Source organism: Microtus ochrogaster, unplaced genomic scaffold, assembly GCF_000317375.1.
Source record: "Microtus ochrogaster isolate Prairie Vole_2 unplaced genomic scaffold, MicOch1.0 UNK61, whole genome shotgun sequence".
Lineage (NCBI taxonomy): Eukaryota > Metazoa > Chordata > Mammalia > Rodentia > Cricetidae > Microtus > Microtus ochrogaster.
Genome location: NW_004949159.1, coordinates 253,243 through 274,243, shown reverse-complemented (window position 1 = coordinate 274,243; position 21,001 = coordinate 253,243). Strand labels below are relative to the sequence as shown.

At 44.1% G+C, this 21,001-nt stretch overlaps 1 protein-coding gene across 2 annotated transcripts in view; it reads left to right on the top strand.

Moving 5' to 3' along the window:
• The window catches only part of Palld (palladin, cytoskeletal associated protein), a 389,783-nt gene that overhangs the window by 365,899 nt on the left and 2,883 nt on the right, over positions 1 to 21,001 (top strand). For both annotated transcript variants that reach the window (XM_026777380.1, XM_026777381.1), the window contains 7 exons: positions 408 to 629; positions 2,193 to 2,342; positions 9,890 to 9,984; positions 11,726 to 11,858; positions 16,404 to 16,611; positions 18,957 to 19,122; positions 19,649 to 19,782. In XM_026777380.1, coding sequence (XP_026633181.1) covers positions 408 to 629; positions 2,193 to 2,342; positions 9,890 to 9,984; positions 11,726 to 11,858; positions 16,404 to 16,611; positions 18,957 to 19,122; positions 19,649 to 19,782 — 1,108 coding nt within the window. The remainder of the gene's footprint in view (positions 1 to 407; positions 630 to 2,192; positions 2,343 to 9,889; positions 9,985 to 11,725; positions 11,859 to 16,403; positions 16,612 to 18,956; positions 19,123 to 19,648; positions 19,783 to 21,001) is intronic.

Sequence of the window (21,001 nt, the reverse complement as noted above, 5' to 3'; positions counted from 1 at the left end):
TTAGGATGGATAGCCTTTCCTTCTTATTTTAACTAATAGAAGAGCCCAGTAAGTTTCCTTCTTAGGGATTTAGGATGGATAGCCTTTCCTTCTTAGGAATTTAGGATGGATAGCCTTTCCTTCTTAGGAATTTAACTGCTCCTCTCCACCCTTCCCAAGAAAGGCAGTGGGTGCTTGCTTGTTTATTTGTGGTTTTTGTTTCATTTGGGGAATCAGACTTGAAGATGATTTTAAATATCACACAAACTCAATCCCAGATGCTCTCTGCTTCCCGATGAAGTCGAATTGAGCCCAGACAGACCATAGGTCACGGTAACGCCCGACCTCCCCCGTGTTCTGTTAGCTTTTGTTAGCGAGGAAGCTGCTACCTAGGAGATGCTGACTTGGGCCTTCTATGTCCGGCCTAGGAGTACAAAGTCTCCAGCTGCGAACAGAGACTGATTAGTGAGATAGAGTACCGGCTGGAGCGCTCTCCGGTGGATGAGTCCGGCGACGAGGTGCAGTACCCGGAAGTGCCTGCCGAAAGTGCGGCAGCACCCTTCTTCGAGATGAAGCTGAAACATTACAAGATCTTTGAGGGGATGCCTGTGACTTTCACGTGTCGAGTGGCTGGGAATCCAAAGCCAAAGGTAAGCAAGCGACATCAGTTTTTAAGCATTGCTGTAAGAAAATACGTAAGCGACTCACGAGGAAGAATTCTCTAGTTGTACCTTTGCTTCATCAGAAATAATCAAATCACTAAAAATGCATGATTGGGGGGCTGATACCTTATATAATATAATTTTAGACCTGAAAGTTAATCCAATTCTGGTGGTTACCGCATAATACAGTTTTTATAGCTTTGATCCAACTTTTAAAAACATAGGAGTTACAGAAAGCCAGGCATGGTGGTACATGCCCTTAATCCAGTACTGGGGAAGCAAGGCAGGTGGATCTCCGAGTTCGAGGCCAGCCGGAGCTACAGAGTGTGGCCCTTTCTCTGGTGTGTGTGTGGGGGGGGAGTTAGAAGCTATGGCAATAAGAGGATAATAACGGGCGTGTTTATTCGGGACTGAACGTGTCCAGTCTTCCTAACTCCAGGGTGAACACACTCGGCGATGGCTTGCACCGTGGCATCCTCCTATAGCCTGTAGTCTTGTCATTATGTTTGTTCTTTCTTTCCCTGGCCCTCCCTGGCTCTTCAACTCACGCCCAACCCAAGCAGGTTCTATCTCCTAGCTAGGCATCTTCCTGGTCTCCTATTACAACCACACCACTACCCTGTAAAAATTGGAACTTTAGACAATTTTTTTTATTTGATGAAGATTTATTTTTACCTAATTATTTTTAATATGTAGTTTTCAATCAGTCCAACTTACATGTTTAAAAATATTGTTCCTTTCAAATATACTGTGCTCCTTTTAAAGTACTGGGGAGAGTTGAGAAAGATGGGTCATTTGCATCTTGACCCAGAAGTACACAGTGGCCTTGCAGCCATCATCCGGCTGTGTGTGCTCCCTCTCGGGTACACTTTTTTTACCCACAAGTCACCAGAAACAGTTTGGAGCCACTTTTATTCTATAAAGCAAGATTTACATCTTTATCTTACAAGTAAAACATTTGAATTGCCAATATATTTGCAAAGAAAATAAAATTGCATATAGTGCCACTTCATGGAGCCAATCACTGCCAAGGCTGTACATAGGTAGATAAACACGTATTACTTCATGTGAATGATATGAATGTAAATAACAGTTTCAATGAGAAAAAAAGGTAAATTTTTCATGCATATATTTATTAAACAAGAATTGAGGTACAGCAGGCTGGAGAGATGGCTCAGTAGCTTGGAACACTTACTGCTCTTCTGGAGGATCTGAGTTTGGTTCCCAGCACCCACAACAGGTGGCTCACAGCCCAACTGGAGCTCCAGGAGACCTGATACCCCCTTGTGGCCTCTACAAGTGCACACGTGTGTGCACACATACATGTGCACGCACGCACACACACACACAAACATACACATGCATGTACAACTTTTAAAAACTAAAATGAAATTGTATTTGCTCTTAGTTGCCTCCTTTGATTGCTCAAAATTCTATCTCCCATGAGATGCTTGGTTTAGCATTTTAGCAGCGCTCGCTGCAGACCGGCACAGTGACACATCGGAACCATAAGAGGCCTCGTACAGCCGTTATCCTTGTTTTCTTCCACAGATCTACTGGTTTAAAGATGGGAAGCAGATCTCCCCGAAGAGCGATCACTATATCATTCAGAGAGACCTCGATGGGACCTGCTCTCTCCACACCACCGCCTCCACCCTAGATGATGACGGGAATTACACCATCATGGCTGCCAACCCTCAGGTGAGAACAACGGGGGCTGGGCTGGGTCTGTGGCTGGGGCTGAGCCTGTGATTAGGCAGAGGAACCTGTGAAACTGTTTTCTACATCTTTTATCCGTCTCTTTCTCTCTCTTTCCCAATGATAGAAAGTTTGTCTTGCAAGAGTTTCTTCCATCAAGAATTCCTGTAGAAATGATCCGGGTCCATGTGTCCATTCCTTTCACTAATACCATCACGTGTATCTTATATGATCCCCTCTCACTGGGGCTATGGAGTTGCAGTGGAGGGAGGGCAAGGTTTGGAGACAGAAAATAAGCCTGTGAAAGAATAAACTGTATAATTTCGATAGAGTTAAGTGCAAGAAAACAGAGAAGGGGAGCAGGATACAGACCAAGTGGTGCCATGTACACATATATTAGATAAACCAAACTATTTGAAAACAACTGCATGTAAAACATCAATGGAAATCTTGGTCCGGAACCTAAGTTCCTAGTAGACTTCCCACCAATAGCACCTATGTGTAGATTTAGGGTTTGTTTTTATCAGAGTAGTTGGTCTTCTATTGCTAGTGGATTTAGGGTTGAAAAAGCAGTTGCCTTCTTGGAATTTAATGACTAGCTGTCAGGCATCACACTCCCAACTCAAACATGTCGCTTCCTTCTCACTGAGGATCATACAGCACAATGCTGGGAACGGGGAACAAAGACGAAATAAACAGGAGTTATTCTGTATGTGTAACAAGGTTCCCGTAAGTCCGCAGAAGTATATCAGTCATATATTTAAAAGAAGGGGACTAAAATCAACAGATTTATTATATGATTAAAGAAGAAAGTCATATTTTAGAATTCCAGTCCATTTATCTCATTCCATACTTCATTGCTTTCAAAATACTGGGTTAGGGTATATTTTAATGTAAGATCATACCATGATGAACGTACCCCATCTCTCTCCACCTCAGAGATAATCAGAAGCTGACTGGGAGAAAGTGATATTTTAACAAAACTTAAAGACTTGAGGGTTCTTGATGAGATTTTTTTTCCTATCCAAATACCAGTCTCTCTATAAAGATATCTGTGTGCACTGTCAAAATTAGACTAAGACAGTTTATTCAGATAATCGGGTTACAAAAGAGCACAGCAGTCTCTTTGCCAGGAACATGTCTATATTAATGCTCTGATTTTGTTACTCATGACCACGTGACTACCATCCTGAAAAAAATAGAATGAAAATCAATCTTAAAAGGGGATGCAGTGATGGCTCGGAGAGTAAGTCACCTGCTGTGTGAGCATGAGGACCTGAGGCTCCAGCACCCACATATCACAGCTGGGTTGTGATGGTACCCAGCCATGGCATGGCAGACATAGGCAGATCTTCGGGACTTACTGTCTAGAAATGCTAGCACAATCGGTGAGCTCCAGACTCAGAGAGAGACCCTGTCTCTTAGGTGGCAAGTGATTGGGGAAGACATCTAATGTTGAATGACCTCTGGCCTCCATTGACACACATGTGCGTGCACCTGCAGACACATGTAAACTCTCTCTCACATACACAGGCATAAAAGATATATTCTAATACTGATGTTCCTATTTGATGTATTTGGGAAGGAAAGAAGAAGTAGAACTTGCCCCCTCCTTTTTCTGGTTTTCAGTATATTTCCTTGACTCTTAACACATTTCAACTGTCAGTTTTCTGACTACTTAAAAACAAAGGCTGGAGAATCACTGAAACCCAGACTCTTTCGGTCGGGTTCTCTCTAGTGAGGTTAGGGCTTACTGTGGGGCAGAATTATCGGTGCTCCTCAGCACTTGCCAGAACCAGCCCCTGCTAGTAATTTCAGTGCATTTTCCTGGCGTGTTTGAAATGGTTAGTGGAATAAGCTGTTTTATAAGACCAAAGAATGCAGATGCAAAACTGCAATTGAATCTGCTTCTAGCCCTCTTCCAAAGTGTGTGTGTGCACGGAAGAACGTTAAACAAGGGACAGCAGAGCACAGACAGGACTTCACACACCAGCCAGCCCCAAGGGTCAGTATGTCTGGCTGTAGAAACTGTTTTGACAAACTGTACTGCAGCCACTAGTTAAAGGGAGGCACTAAAGACGAGATCAGTACACACCGCATGCCTACAATATCAGATTACTCTCATAAATACATGTAATTACATTTTCTAGTTAAAAAAATATAATCTTACCCAAAGACTATGTATAAACCAGAGCCCCCCCCCCCACTCCTCCGAGTTGTAAACAAAGGAACAGAGTGAAGGAAGGAACGTGGAAGAAAGACACAACACAGATGGTGTCTGTGAGGAGCCAGGGCTGTGCTCCAGCCCCCGGTGGCTCTGAGCACATGTCAGCTCTACCACACATTACCTACGGCCTTGCAGAATCAGTTCACCTCTCCATTTCCTCCTATGGAAAACACAGATCATAACACTGATTTACATAGTGCGTGTAAAAAGCCTTTGGTTTATTTGACATACAGAGTACCTTCTATATGTTACCATTATTCTGAGTTACATACACAGATTTATCCATTATAGACTATAGCTGGACCCTTAGCAGAGCCTGGGGAACCAAGATGTCAAAGGCCAGACCTATGAGAGCTAGTCCGCCCCACATTACTGTTGGGAAGCGAGCAAGTCAGTTGGGATGGGGTTTGAAAAGTTGCTGTGTGGTCTTCTGAGCTCCTGCCATTCTCTTTATCACCCGCGGGGAAGAAGGGGGGCATCAGATGCAGCTGTACCACAACCACCACTGTGTGAGCCAGAGACAGGACCGCACCCACAGCACAGCTGATGCTGGGGGCCACACATGAACTGGGAAGCTGCTCTGCTCTCGGCAAACCCAGAGCCAAGAGAAAGTCGGAAAGAATAATTACTGTCCTCACTCTAAGTCCCAGTACTTCTGCCTTGGGAAGCCCAGGCTAAACCCCCATGATCAGCCTCCTTAGTTCCTGCTTCCTGCCTCCGGGAGAAAATACAGAGATGTTAGCAGTGGACCAGATGACATCAGCAAACCAGAATCCCAGCTCTCCCTCCCCTCCTGTGATTTAAGCAATGGGTGATTAGAATGAATTCTCTGGGTCGACCAGGAGGAGCAAAATACTCAAAAACCCCTAGGATCGCATTCTTAGACCACTGCATATAGATCCAAATCTCAAACTACCCGCACTGTTTTCATTATGAGACAGACCTAAGAATGAAGACGAAGCATGGGAAGCTCGGGGTCCAGCTGAGAGGTAGAGCCCTTAGCCACCTGCCTGAGAGACCAAGGTTCCATCTCCACGGCCACAGAGCAGGGTGGCGGGCTCCAGACGGCAGCCTGCGGAAACCCTCCAAGTGGACATTTGGGAACAGGCTGTGTTGATGTTTACATCCCGCCAGCATCGCTGGGAAAGGATTCAGTAATTTGTGATACTTTACAGTAATCGCTAGCCCAACTGTCTGGTCATGGTCCTAGGTTGATTTAAATTCCAAAAGTAAAACCTTTTTATTCATCCTGACTCATTAGGAGCTGGTGCATCCTGTCCAAATATGCCAGATGTAGGTTTTGTGACTCATATATAGATAATGAGATTAATCTTCCGATACTTGAAGAAAAAGTGGCATTGAAATCAGAACAAGTGACAGGCCATTTCTCTGCCTACACTTGGGCAGACCTGATCTCCTGTGGCTCTGGACACATGGTGTTAAAAATAATTAACCAGCCACCATCGCAACCTTAGGACATATGGAACTGTTGTCATGTTCTTTTAATTTGTGCATTTGAAATAATTTAAAAGAGGAATGTCCAATGTAGACATGGCTAGGAAATCAAAACAGAAAGCTAACTCAAGAAACGTTCACTCTCTGAGACATCAAGTATAGCTGACTGAAAACTGCAGGCAGCTCTCTAAAGCCCTGATGGCCTTGAGTTTCTTCACCTGTTCTTTTCTAATTGTGAATACTTGGGAGGGAGACAGGTCATAGTCTGTGGCCTACATGAGGTGAAATGGCCTGGAGGGAGAGGACAGGATCAGAGTGGAAATGAATTCAGTAACATGCACAGAAGGCGGGGTTTTCCTGCACAGGGCAAATGATTACAGAGAGCAGGCAGGAAAGAAGGTGTTGACTTTCGGCAGGATATTTTAAAACAGGGTATTTTTCCACCTCAATGAATCTTTGGCGAATAAGAAACATGCTAGATACTGTTGGCAACCTCCAAATTTTACCTGGGACAGAACGCACAGCTCCAAACCCATGTCCACGGGGTCATGTGTTATACTCCACGTGTCCAACCCCAGCGATTCATCAGAGACCAGAGCGATCACAGGGCTTAGTATGACTGCACAGCACTATACCAGACATTCCCAGTTTGCAGATCACAGAAACGCTTGTTTCAGACTCTAATCCTGTCTTTAAGATACAGCTGAATCTAAACACTAGTGTTTGGCTGTGTTTTGTTGCGTTGCTAAGTTACCTGATGATGCGTTTGGGTTTGGAAGGGCTGTTTTGCAGCTTGCTGTTTCCTCTAATTGCATGATGTATACAAGCGGCAGGGGCTTGTGTGCCGTGAGTTAGGCTCATAAACTATGAAACATAAATGTTATTTTCATATCATGTAAACACTGGGCTCAAGTGATGAGGCATTGAAGAACCTCCATAAGCTAGACGTCTCAAGCAGAATCACTGTAACAATTCAAACTTCATGCTTGTAGTGTGACTTTAAACTATGAATTCCCCCCCCCACACCCCGAAATAGACTTAACACAGGGCTGAGTTAAATACAGAAAGTTAGTGTTGTTGATTGTGTTTATGTTGGGATGGGGTTCCCAGGCTTAGTCTGGGCTTTACTTAAGAATTCATTTGATTACCATTCCACGAGTTAATAGAGCAGATGGGAATCAGAAAGTTAAAACCAAGTACAATTGCGTGTAGCTGCGCATAATTTCGTGATTCCTAGGGTTGGTTGGAATATTTAGAGGATTAAAATCTTCAGTGGTGATTCCGAATGAGCACCATCTTAGTAAAGTGTTCAGACTTCACACCTGTCCTTTCTCCTGGTGTGCACAGATGAAACTTTCTCCTGGTGCACACAGGCAGAACTTTCTTCTGGTGTGCACAGGCAGAACTCTCTCCTGGTGTGAACAGGTGGAACTCTCTCCTGGTGTGCACAGGTGGAACTATCTCCTGGTGTGCACAGGCAGCATCTTTGCAATGATTCCACTGAATCCTAGACTTTATTTTTAAAGAAAGATTTAAAAGTATATGACTTCTTAGTCTGGATGCTTTTTAAAATATTCCTGTACTGGTTAGCAACACAGCGCAATGTTTTTATTACATTATCTATTGACTTAGTATGGGGTGTGTGTGTGTGTGTGTGTGTGTGTGTGTGTGTGTGTGTGTGTAGGTACACACTTGCCACAGTGTGTGTGGAGTTCAGAGGATGGCTTGTGGAAATCAGTTTCTTTTCCGACCGCATGGGTCCCAGGGATCAAATTCAAGTTATTGGGTTGGTAGCAATCTGCTTACCCCTGAGCCATATCACTGTGTGATACAGTGATATATTTAGCCAGTAACAACAAAATAATCAGACATGTCATTCTACCTCTTGAAGACCAAGCCCTCCCCGTTTATGTGTAGAAGTGAACGTTAACATATAAGTAGAAAGATCATAAATGGTAACATCCTCCTCTAGCATCTAATCCTTGAGGCATCTTTGTGAGGTGTGCATATGTGTTCATTCATTTATCCTTACCTTGCCCAAAGTTGTAGAAGAAAACCAGAATTCAAATTGATGTTAAGGGGATTTTTTTTTAAGCAATTCACATTTGTTTTCCTAAATTCAAAGTTAGAGTTTGAATTTAATTTATACTCCATGATCTTCTGACTCCATAAATGATTGGTTAATATAAACCTTTCATGTGTACACAGGAAGGGTGTATTAATTTCTATGCATCCCACCACTGAATCAGAAACACAGATACAGAATCCACGCCCCATGTCAGTATACTTAAAGCTGTCAATGAAACACAAAACATGCTCTTTCTTGTTCTCGGTCTCAAAGGGAGATCTTGGATTTTATGTGTTCATCTGACAAAGCATCTACCATGATTTATCAGTGGAGTAACTAATGGAGAGGGATCTCCTAAGCAAGTCACAGGTAGATTTTCCCAGAGTGAGCGCCGATTTAGAAGGTTTTGATGACATTAACTTCCTGATTCCTAGCTATTCTAGAGAGTGTCAAATGTTTGCTGAGACATCATGAGCACCTGTGTGTAGCCTGGGCTTCAGGTACAGTGAGTCTAAGATCTAATGGGGGAACAGCCCTCTCCTAATTGTCTCCTCAGCGGTTTGTGGGAAAGGCGGTGTCTGGGCTCCGACTCTGAACAAGTGTTGAGTGCTAGAGACACTCACTGTCTAGTGGGAGGAGCCTATTGCATTTCCTTGTCATCCACCCTTATGTACGTAGTAAGAACTCTTCCCTGGTCTGCCTTGCATCCAATGTGTCTTCCTTTCCTGAGTGGCAGCATCTCTGGAGAAATCATGCTTGGGAAGACCAGAGACCAAGGTTGACTGGATTCCTGCCCTCCGGGAAATCCTACTATGGGTTTCTGGCTATGATATCCTACCTTGTTTCTCCTGATGCAATCTGCCCTGCCTACTCTCAGCCTGAACACCAGCCCCCAACACACTGCCGCATTCCTGTCTATATTGGCGTCTTACTACAAGGGTTTCTCATCCATCCCAAGCTGGAATTCATGAAGCCTAATTATTAATGGCATTTCTGCTTCTCATGTCCCTCTCTTGCTGTTTCTTTTTTGATTCTGAAGTTAGAGACAACTCATTCTGAAAAGTGGGAGAGGAACTCATTGATGTTGCTGCCCGTTAGTAATAGCTGAAACCTCCAGAGCAAGATCTGGTGACTTATTCTTGTCACCTGGTTCCCTAAGTATCACATGTGTCTACTTACAATTTATTGTAACTTACGAGATAAATGCAACTTTTCATTAGTTGGGCCTTTATCTTGTGAGCCACGTGTTCTGGGTATCCAGTCTTATTTTCAGAGAGCACAATGGCATGTCGTCGAGACACTCACCTTGTCTATGCACACTTCCTACGGGGTCCTCATTTTTTATCATGCAGGCATCCCTTAGAGCATGGCTTGGGCAAAGCAATAATATTAACTGCTAATGGCAGTATTGCTGAGAAAACCTGACAGAAAACTAAAATCATCTAATTCTGATCTCAGAATTGGCCACAATAAATACATGTTCGAATGTTTGACTATGAAAATAGAGGATCACAAGAGAAAAACAGTCTCCTGTTGTATTTTACAATTTGGCTTCATGTGCTAGGGAAACCTTACTTTGCGGAGGGTGTTATTTCGAATGCCATCCTAGAGAAAACAGACCCCTGTCACCGTCACCTGAGTTCCTCAGCAAATGGTTTCACTGGCCCTTCGGTTTGGTTATCAGTGGTACACGACTAAGAAATAATGTCTTAGGGATAATGAGATGCAGTACTTGCCAGTGTGTGATGGTTGATGGTTACATGCATAGCATGTAATGTCTTCTCCTCGTGTCTCTAACAGGGTCGTGTCAGTTGTACAGGACGGCTAATGGTACAGGCTGTCAACCAAAGAGGTCGCAGTCCCCGCTCTCCCTCGGGCCAGCCTCATGCCAGAAGGTATTTCCGATGCTCATTCCTGGGTTCCCTAGGCGTTTCTTCTCATTCAGTTATTGCTGCAAACCACTGTACCACAGTCAGGGTGAACACAATGACAGCGAACACAGACTTGAAGTGTGCGGTGTCTATGCCCTTTGCAGTTGAGGAATGGCAGGGAACAAATACTTGCCACTATGTGTCCAAACTCTTCAGATACATGATCTAAATGGGACATAATTTATTTAAAAAAAGAAAAAAACATGTGAAAATCAAGATTCAGGGCATTTACGTGGCGCATGAACATGGGAATACTAGCAAAGAGAACACAAATGTTCAAACACAGGTCTAAACCAACATCCGTGTGTGGGCTGACAATCGTGCACTGTGACCTCTATTCTTAATCGGCTAGTTTGGTAAGTGTACGTTTTAAATCACTCAGTTCAAAACATAGCACAATGAGACTATAAATCCTATATATTGGACTTGTCATGAGATTCTAGCATCTGGAAAATGTCTACACCCAGGTCTATGCCAGACCCTGGAGCAATGATGGCAGGCAGGCAATGGACCGTTTCTGAACAATAGTTTTGAATCTTAAGGGGAATATGATAAGGCAACCAGCCCATCATACTTGGCTGTGATTCAGACACAGCCTCCTGAAATAGCCCGGAGCCCCACGTGCTCCACCTTTGGTGGAGAGATAAGCAAGCAAAGTAGGTAAGCTTCAAACAAGGGGTGGCCATATCACCCAGCGATTGTACCACAGAGCCCTCACTTCCGACAAGGGCTGAGCATGCGCAGACGCGGCCCTGCGTTCCCTGTGGCAGCCCCAGCTCCCGGGAGCCAGTTCTGTCTGTGGCTGTAAACAGGTCACTCTGCGTCCTTCTCCTCCCCTCCTCTTCTCTATGTAGAACACCCCTAATCTTCCACATATCAGCAGCTTCACAAGCCATTGTCGTCCACTATATCTGTATTTAAGCGCACGCTGGGGAGACTTACAAAGTTTGACTTACAAAGCAGTCAGTTCCACTCCTGTTTAAAGCAGAAAATAAAGCCTTTAGGCATATAGACAAACTAATGAAAAATTAAACGTGCCTAAAAATGTAATTTATTTTCCCAAGGAACATGAAAAAGAATTTTCATGAGAAATAATTATATTTTTATAAAGTAAGAAATTATAATTATAATAAAGTAAGACATTATAATTAGGTAAAAATTTAAATCATAGTGAAAAGTTAATATTCATTTCTATTGGGAAATATTTGATTTTTAAAAAAGGAGAAAAATAAAAGCTGCTGTTACTTTAATATAAAGCTGGACAGTGGTGGTGTATGGCTTTAATCCCAGCACTTGGGAGTCAGGGGCAAAATCTTGTTTGTTCCAAATAAAACTAGCCTGGTCACTCTTTAGAGTGAGTTTCAGGATAGCCAAGGCTATACAGATGTCTCAAGAAACAAACAAAATTTAAAAAAAAAAAGCAAACAGACAACAAAAAATATCTAACATGAAGCTTTAAAAATTTCTGATTAGGAAAAAAAATTTCAATTATGGTAACCCCCTTCTCCATTTCCCATTTCTGATTTAGTAGACTGCTGATTGGAGACTATTATATTAATCATAAACTTCCAAATGAAACAAGGGTTTTTTTTGTGGCATTTTCTGCGTGTAAATGTTGGGGAGTGGGCTTAGACCGATTTACCTCTTCTGGAAGTAACTACCGTGTATGTCCTATTGATCCTCCTGTCCCATCTCTCCTCTCAAGGCCTCGCTCTCGATCAAGGGACAGTGGAGATGAAAACGAGCCCATTCAGGAGCGATTCTTTAGACCTCATTTCCTGCAGGCTCCTGGAGATCTGACCGTCCAAGAAGGCAAGCTATGCAGGATGGACTGCAAGGTAAGCGCGTCCCTGTGTGTCCGTGCCTGCGGCTTTTCCCTCTGTCTTTCCCGTAGAGTCCAGGATGACCCCAGCTCAGGAGAAACGGACTCTGTGTTTATATACAGTTATCATTATGATTTTCTTCCCTTTTAAACTTTCACTAAATATGCTCTTTACTCTCACCTAAAGTCCAGGAAATCACTAAGTCTTACTCCCCTCCCCCCACCTCACCCCATTTTATAGCAACAATAAATGTAACGAATCTCCCGTGCATCCCAGTCATCCGTGATCTCCATGATTCCGCTGCGCTGTGAAGTTACTCGCGTTTTTATCCCTCCCTTTGCTGCATTACTGTCTTTCTTACATTATTGGTTAACGTTATTTAAATTAGCTTACATACTAACAGATTTCCTTAAGGCATTTTCATACATATTTAGTTTGGGTTGGTTTCTAGTTTCCTGCTCCTCTCCTCGCCTACCTTGCCTCCCTATTCCCTCCTCTATCAGTACCCGCCCCGACCCCCGCCACCCCGTACAGGTACAGAGTTCACCGGGCATTTCTTAATCTTCAGAGCTTAAATGTGAAGTTTTTTTTTAATTATTTGGGCGCCATCTGCTGGTTATCCCTGGAATTGCAGGACATGAATACTAACTAGTGTTTGGTAGAGAGGTTTGAAAACGTTGCTGTTCAGATAGGTTTCCTGGATGCACTGTGCACTTACCACGGCTAGTCTGAGGCAACACACAAACAAATAAACAAACAAATAAATAAATAAAGTGCATACAGGTATTTCTAAAAGTAGGCCATAGCTGTGGTCTTAATTAGTTCCAAAAACATCACTGAAGATGCAAGAGTAGAAATTATGATTCCTTGATCAGTGTGAGGAAGACGGTGAGTTGGAGAGATTTGCCAAAGACCACAAGACATTCCTGTGGTCGAGATGGGAGCATCACACGTGTCCCCTCATTCTTAGCCCGGCTTTACTCAGTCCTAGTAATTTACTTTGAAGTAACCTAATTTCTTAGGTAACTCCTTTTTGGTGGGTAAGGACATACAGAAAAGAGTAAATGGATTCCTTAAAATAATTTGTTTTCTAATGTAGTGCCTCTTACATTATAAAACACAAGTTGAATTTCAAAGCATTACTTTATTTTTAATCAAGCACTAACATATTCAGGGGGCTAGGTGTAGTGGCACACGCCTTTAATCCCAGCACTCAGGAGGCAGAGGCAAGTTGATCTCTGTGGGTTCGAGGCCAGCCTGCTCTATGTAATGGGTTCCAGGCTAGCCAGGGCTACATAGTGAGACCCTGTCACAAATAAAAAATGAATAAATAAAAGTTCCCAAGTTCACACCTGAGGGTCCGGGAAACATAACTCAGCCAGTAAAGTGTCTGCGTTCATGTGTGAGGACTTGAATTCAGATCTCTCCAACACAACACGTAAAGCTGGTGCCCTGTGATCCACCGCCGGTGGGGTAATACCCAAAGCTCGTTTGCTGGCGGTCTGGCCAGTCAGTCAATGAGCCCTGAGTTCAGCAGGACACCCTATCTCAAAATGAGGTGAAGAACTGTAGACCCGATGTTGACCTCTGACCTGCGCACAGGCATCCGCATGAAAATGCACACACTACACACAAGAAGTCCTATGTTAGAGCTACTATATGATCTCGCTGATATAGATCCACAGGAAATGCAATCACAAGTCAGCCACCATGAAGTGTCCAAAATACAGATTCGGGTCAAGTGTCCGCCGACAAGCAGATCGAAAGAAGAAACTGCATCATGGGTGAAAGCGTGGTGATCCGACGGGACATTGTGTTAAGTGAAATGACCCAGGCACAGAAAGACAAACACTACATGACCTCGCTTATCTGCTGCAATCTCTATACCATTTATTATGAAATAAAACTCAGGGACAAAATACAAAAATAAGAACCTGAGACAAACATCGATGAGAACCCCGTCTCTGCCTGTCTCCCGACTCACCCAGAGCCTGGGCCGCCTTCCCGCCCGCCTCCTCCCTGGAGACCACTCTTTCTCTAGATTTGGGGAACTCTCTGATCCATTCTGACCAGCTGAATGCGAACCCCGCCCCTCGAGCCAATGTCTGACTTCACTGACCATCAGACCTCAGGACAAAATTCCTGCAACAGAATCTAAAGCTCAGCCGTGGAGGGATTAAATGATGCTGACTGAGAGCTGGCCAAGCAGGACCGGGAAGCTGTCAGTCACACAGGAGACAGAAGCTCAGACACTGATTGCTCACTGTGGTGGCTACTGACAACCCTTCAAACACGTGAAGGCTGCAGACAGGAGGATGTAAATGCTCTTGCTACAGAAAAGAAATGCTCTACCCCTGTGAACACGCTGCTCGGCCCAACGAAACTCTGCCACGACGCACATACTCTAGAGAGCATCGGTGTGCAATACACACAAACGGAAATTTTCACTTTCCGTTTTCTTAATAGGTAAATTTTTAATTTTGAAAGAACTTATAAATATAACCAATATGATGGTATTTCTAGCAACAAAGAAAATGATGGCATACTAAGATTGTTATTAATTTTGTGTTTAAAAATGGAACTGCCTGTCCCGGAACTAGCTCTTGTAGACCAGGCTGGCCTCAAACTCCCAGTGATCTGCCTGCCTCTGCCTCCTGAGTGCTGGGATTAAAGGCGTGCGCCACCACCGCCCGGCGAGAAAAATGTGTATTTTTAAAATGTATACTGAATTACTTAGAAGCAAAATTACATCAAGTCTGAGATTAATTTTAAAATATCAGCAAATAGCAAGAGTGGGTGTGGTTAGTTGATACATATCGCTCTAGTAGCCATGTTTTATTGCTCTAAAGAGCAGCATAAATGTCCTTTCATCTCTGCCTTTGAGAGGATATTGAGAACTAAGAACTCCTTGAACTCACTTTCCTTTATTTGAGAATCTGCATAAAGACAGTGTGAAAGTCGCTGGGTGTGGTGGCACAAGCCTCGACCCCAGCACTGAGAACACAGATGACGGTCAAAGTCATCCCTGGCTACATAGTCACCAGCCTGGGCCACGTGAAGCCCTGCCTCAAACACAAAAGGAGAACCAAACCTCTCTCCGTGTGAGTGAGCACTGCCTACTTCAGAGTATGAGGCGTGTGCTCTCCTCTCCGCACCTCCACGTGGATCAAGAGCGCAGCTCCTCAGACTGCAGCCAGTTTGGGATGACCGTCCTCTCCTGATGCTGTTCTCAGCACACACTGGGAGCGCTGGGATGGGAAAATGGGACGCGCTCCCCTTTGCCCGCGCACGAGCAACCCCGCCCACCGGAAACGCTCCTCTGTGTGCTGCTCTGAAAGGTCCCAGTCAGAGAGTTCCTGCGTGTCTGTGATCAAGTGAGAACGAGCTATAAACTCCTGACCTGGAGCCCAGATGGGAATATGCACTGCTTTATTCTGTGCTACTTCTGTGTCTTCCCCACAGGGAGAGAGTATCTGTGGAGAGCTGGGGGTGGCAACGGACAGCGCATACTGCGTCAACAACCACTCCCTAGCTTCGCTCTTTCTGAAATCCCGTTCTCTTCACTTATTATTGAATTGCACTTTCCCCTTACATTCTCCAGACTTCGACAGCACGCATAGCAGATACTTGGTTGGTAGTAGGAATAAACACGTGCCATGGGGCAGGATGGGATGTGAGAGTTCTCTGACAGATTTGGACGAAGGAATTATTTTATAATCCCATAGATGTCTCTTTGCGGGGAAGAGTACCTGATTTCTCACTAGTAAAGCTGGAAGGAGGAATGTCAGAAGCTCCTCCTTAATGCTCTTCTACCTTAAAATCCAGGGCAGCGCTACAAAAAGCTGGCAGATGGCCACAGGCCTTCGCAACATGTTGCTCGCAATTAAATGTGTTTTCATCCAGCCTCTGGCCACACCACTGCCAGGGTCTTAAGGTTTTAGGATATTTCCATTGTGGTGCTAATTTGTCTATGGCTTTCTGGGCAATTTCAATTTGCTCTTGTTATTCAGTTTCAAGGGTTATAAAATACTAATAGGTCTGTGTACTGCTGGACGCATTAGCTAGCGTCACCATGGCTATGGCCGCTCCTTGGTCGGAGCTTTAGCGCTGAGTGTTATTGTTAAAATGGTTGCACATCTTCTGTTTCCAAAGAGCTCAGAGCTCAGTGCTGACATCACCTGGGAATTTTTATAGTCTTAGGTGAGGTAAGATGATGACAGAAATACGTTTTAATCCCTGTTTCACTTATCTCTGGATTGTTCTATAAGAAATGTTTAGTTGTGAGTCTGTCTCTGCGTGCTTATGGAAACCATGGGAAGGTTTTAAACAAAAGAATAACAAGACAAAGCCATTGTTTGTGCTACCTAGTGTTCCACTGGTAAGGAAGGAGTGGCAGATAGACAAGCTTCTGGAACTTTATAGAGAGTCCAACAAGACTGTTTCTAACACACCATACAGTGTTTCAAAACTCAAGGGGAATTGATGCTGGTTGCATAACTCTTGATAATTTGGTTGTTTTAGTATCCGAGAAATTTTACATGTATTTCCTTTCTGGCTTAGGTCAGCGGATTACCGACCCCGGATCTCAGCTGGCAACTAGACGGGAAGCCCATACGCCCTGACAGCGCTCACAGGATGCTGGTCCGTGAGAATGGGGTGCACTCCCTCATTATAGAACCAGTCACATCCCGGGATGCCGGCATCTACACATGCATTGCCACCAACAGAGCCGGACAGAACTCTTTTAACCTGGAGCTTGTGGTTGCTGGTAGGTGGCCTGTGACTCCATCCTCACTGCCAGAACAAGTCAAACGACATGGAAACCATCCTCCATCATTAGCTAAAATAAGTCAAAGTCTGAAACGACAGATTGTGTCACCAAATACAATGGTAGCATGTCGTGAGGCTTAGTCAATAGGAAGCATCCAGTTTTCTTACTTAGCATAGCCACTATTATTTATCTTTTCTCTCTCCCATCACCAAGCAAAGAAGCGAAGCGGATTTGGGCAGTTCACCTTTTCATGGCTGCAATAAGCCTAGTGTTCCACGGGGAAGGAGTGACTGGCAGACAGGCTTCCAGAACTTCATATAGAGTTCCACGGACGAGTTTTAACAGGCCACACAGCGATTTTAAAACTTAAAAACATTTAAGCAATGTTGTCATCTCCACTCAATTCAGTATCAAGCTAAACTCAAGCTTGCTTTCTAAGCCATACTGTAGGTACTTTGTGTTCAGGAGGTTAGACTCTTTGACAAACCTTCGTGGAAAGATTTCTACTGCCCAGAAGAGTAAGGCAGAAGGAAGGATTATGATGACCTGACCTCCGGCTATCACAAAGCTTGCCAAAGCACAGTTAAAGCTGGATTGACATCTATGTTAGCTTGGCCAGGCCTTGAATCAGCCCTGTGTGATAATCACGGCTTCCTGGGGTCCCCCTTAGGGAGCTAAGATTAGACTCAAGACAGCCTCTTGGAAACACTCCATGAACCACCCGGCTTCTCCAGTAGAGAGGCAACGAGAATAAAACTGAGAGATTTTACCTATAAAATCCAGATTCTAATAGCAGAACCAACTTGTTTTTCCCACAAAAATCTGGCAAATATATGGGAAATGCTGTCATTTCAACCCGGCTTTTAAATGTGCACATTATTCTACCTGCCAGCATGGTAGGTTTGGCTTCATTATTTCTCTAAGTTTAAATTAAACTGTTCATTTTTCTCCTATTAAACATACCCATTGGTCCTATTTGTCCATCAGACGTGAGGGTCCCAGAAACAGACATGGGGACACGCTTCAGCGTTCATGTAGAGCAGGCAGTGCACACCATTACGGATCAAGGTCTTCACCAGCAGATATCAGTTTGCGTCCAGCTAGCTGTGTTTAAAACCAGCCTGAGAATCCCAACCGCGCACCAGTGACAGCATGCACTATCTGGAGGAGCACACTGTGCACGGCACTCCCTGTGCAGGACTTCATCTGCATTTTTCCAGTTTAATCCTTAAAAGTGCTGTGACACCTCATGGTCCCCACGAGTTGAGATGCTCAGACATCTCTGGTCATCAGTGGGACACAGCTCGCAATACGCGAACTAGTCTCTGATGGCAAAGACCTGGACTCACCTTAGTGGGCAGGAAGATGCATATCTTTAGATTCATTGTTAGGAGCTCAGCTGAAATTAAACCTGATTCTTTCTATGAAATTGTTTCCACCAGTGATGCAAGAAATCAGCTTCCTGTTGGCTTGTAATGTTCAGAATATTACTAACAAGAAGTCCTTTTCGTTTTGTTTATCAAGACCGGGTTTCTCTATGTAACATCCCTGGCTGTCCTGGGACTCACTTTGTAGACCAGGCTGGCCTCGAACTCACAAAGATCTGCCCGCCTCTGCCTCCAGAGTGCTGGGATTAAAGGCATATGCCCAAGCTGCCCAGAAAGTCCTGACTTTTAAAAGACTAAGTAATAAAATCCTATAAGATAATCATAAAGTTGTGTTCAAGGAACACAAGATAGAATTTGTAATTTACACGTTACACATCCTTAGTTTATAGATAACTTGTTTAAAATTGCCAAATTAGATAAGCGTGCCTTTTCTGCATGCATTTTCCCCCAATCCTTTAAATCCTGTGTGGTATGTCTCATTGCATTATGAGTTCCAAATCTTTTTTTTTTAATTTATTTATTTATTAAAGATTTCTGCCTCCTCCCCAATCTTAAGTCTTCAACATAATCGTTTAAGGTGGCAGCCAGTGAATCCTAGTCCTGAACCACTAGGTGGCAGCAGTAGATAAAGACTGCGCACTCGTGCTTACTTAACTAGGAGCAAAGCTCTCTCAGGTGCCAGCAATGACTGAGTCTCTGAGGCTTGTCAGGCAGGCATTCTGAGGAGCAGATGTCCCGGGTCTGTGTGGGCCTATCAGTCTTGAATTAATTGAGGGAATACATGAATGGAACGAAGCGTACAGACCTTTGCGTGGGGAGGGGGCTCACCTCTTAGCCATGTGGAGTGAAAAATGGTGGCATAAAAGAGCGGCTCCACCTTTCTAAAGCCTCTGAGTTCCTCGCGGTGACCCTTCTGTATGCCGCTAACAGATAACTCATCTCATGTTCTCTTAGCTAAAGAAGCACACAAGGCCCCCGTGTTTATTGAGAAGCTGCAAAACACAGGGGTAGCTGATGGGTATCCAGTGAGGCTGGAATGCCGAGTTTTGGGAGTACCACCCCCTCAGATATTTTGGAAGAAAGAAAACGAATCACTCACCCACAGCACTGAGCGAGTAAGGTAAGACGGTACAGTGGCTTCATCTACCCACAACTTGTGTAGCTGTAGGGCCAGTTGAGCAGATACGCCGGCTACTGCATGCGAATCGGTGTGGAAAAGCCATTCTACTGTGGACGTGCAAGACAAGAGTCACCCTTTGTCCAAATGTAGGTTTAAGCTTTCGGAAGGTAGCAATGTTGGTATGTGGTGAGCATGTTCTGACTTAAGCTAACTGCATATTTGAAAGGTGTATATCAAAAAGAAGCGATAGATTCTTTTGCTCCAGTGGCAACAGCCTCATCTGTGGCTTTATAAAGGTTAGGCCCTCCTCGAGGAATAGTGCGTAAATTTATTCCCCCTCTTGAGATCTGTCCCACTCCCCCATTAACTCAATGGGGCTAGCTGCCTCTCCAGAATAAGTATGATCCTATTATCCGCTGCTCGCACAATTCTGTTTCCAATGACCTAATTAAAAATGATGTTTTGTGTCCAAAGCCACTTTGGAAAAATCTAGAGCTCTCTCTAATGGCTTTATCTTTCTCTGCAGCATGCACCAGGATAATCACGGCTACATCTGCCTGCTCATTCAGGGAGCCACAAAAGAAGACGCTGGGTGGTACACTGTATCCGCCAAGAATGAGGCGGGCATTGTGTCCTGCACTGCCAGGCTGGACGTCTACAGTGAGTGCCGCCTCCTTTCTTCTCGCTGCATTTCATACGCTGAACGATTAAGAACTGGATGTCAGAATGACATCACATTTTTACTCTAGGCTTTATGTTCTAAGTTTATACTCCAGCATTTTATTTGCCAAAAAAAAAAAAAAAATTCATGTTACTCTTTCTCTTTCTGTTTATAGTTTCCCGACATTAATAGCGAAATCCCTCCGGGAGAACAAGCCCCCAAGTATCGCCAGTGTCTTTGATTGATTAGCGAGACGTGCATGTTGGTTTCTCAGGCTGCCTAGTCGGCTGTGGCTCTCTCACTTGAGCATTTGTAGGGCTAACAGCGGGCAAAGGCGTATGCCTTTGTCACGTTTTCTTATTCCTGTCGTCTGTGAGTGACTGCCTCTTAACATCTCTGCCTGAGTCACAAGCCTCTCGCGGTGTCCTGCTGCAGTCTTAACTTGTGTTCCTTGATTCTGGAATGTGGACTTACATAGCGAAGTGCTTCTCTCATTAATATATCTCAGGCAGCTCAGCAGTAGATCCTTGAATGTGTATGTGTGTGTACATGCATTCTAAATTTAAAGAACCACCAGCTCAACTGAAAGACTAGAACAACAACATCATATGATCAATTGATATAAGAAAAACCACATTTTAAAACAAATTCCAAAATTTTACTTCTGCTTAAGAAAGTAATAGTCCTTTGAAAGCATCCCAAATGCCTGATTCTTTTCCATTTATTAATGTTAAAAATCAATCTAGACTACCTAACTATAATTATTATTAAAAGAGAGGAAGATGGGTCAGATATAAGAAGCTTATCAACTGTTTGAGACTTCCCAGCGCCGCAGATGCGGAGAGAACAACAGGCCTGGCTCTGTCTGTGGCCACACATAGACAGTGACTTGTGACTCCTGTAAGGAAAATGCAGAAGGACCTCTAAGTCATCCCAATCTCTACCAGGGCTGCATTCATTCTTTCACAAAGAATATGTTTATGGGGCCCTGGAGAGATAGCTCGGCAGTTCAGAGCACTTCCTGTTCTAGCACCTCCTGGCTTCCCGAGCACCAGATACATACTCAGTGCACATGCAAACACACAGGCAACACACTTAAACAAACACACTCTGTGCACATGCTCACACACAGGCAACACACTTAAACACACCCCGTGCACATGCACACAGGCAACACACTTAAACACACTCCGTGCACATGCACACACACAGGCAACA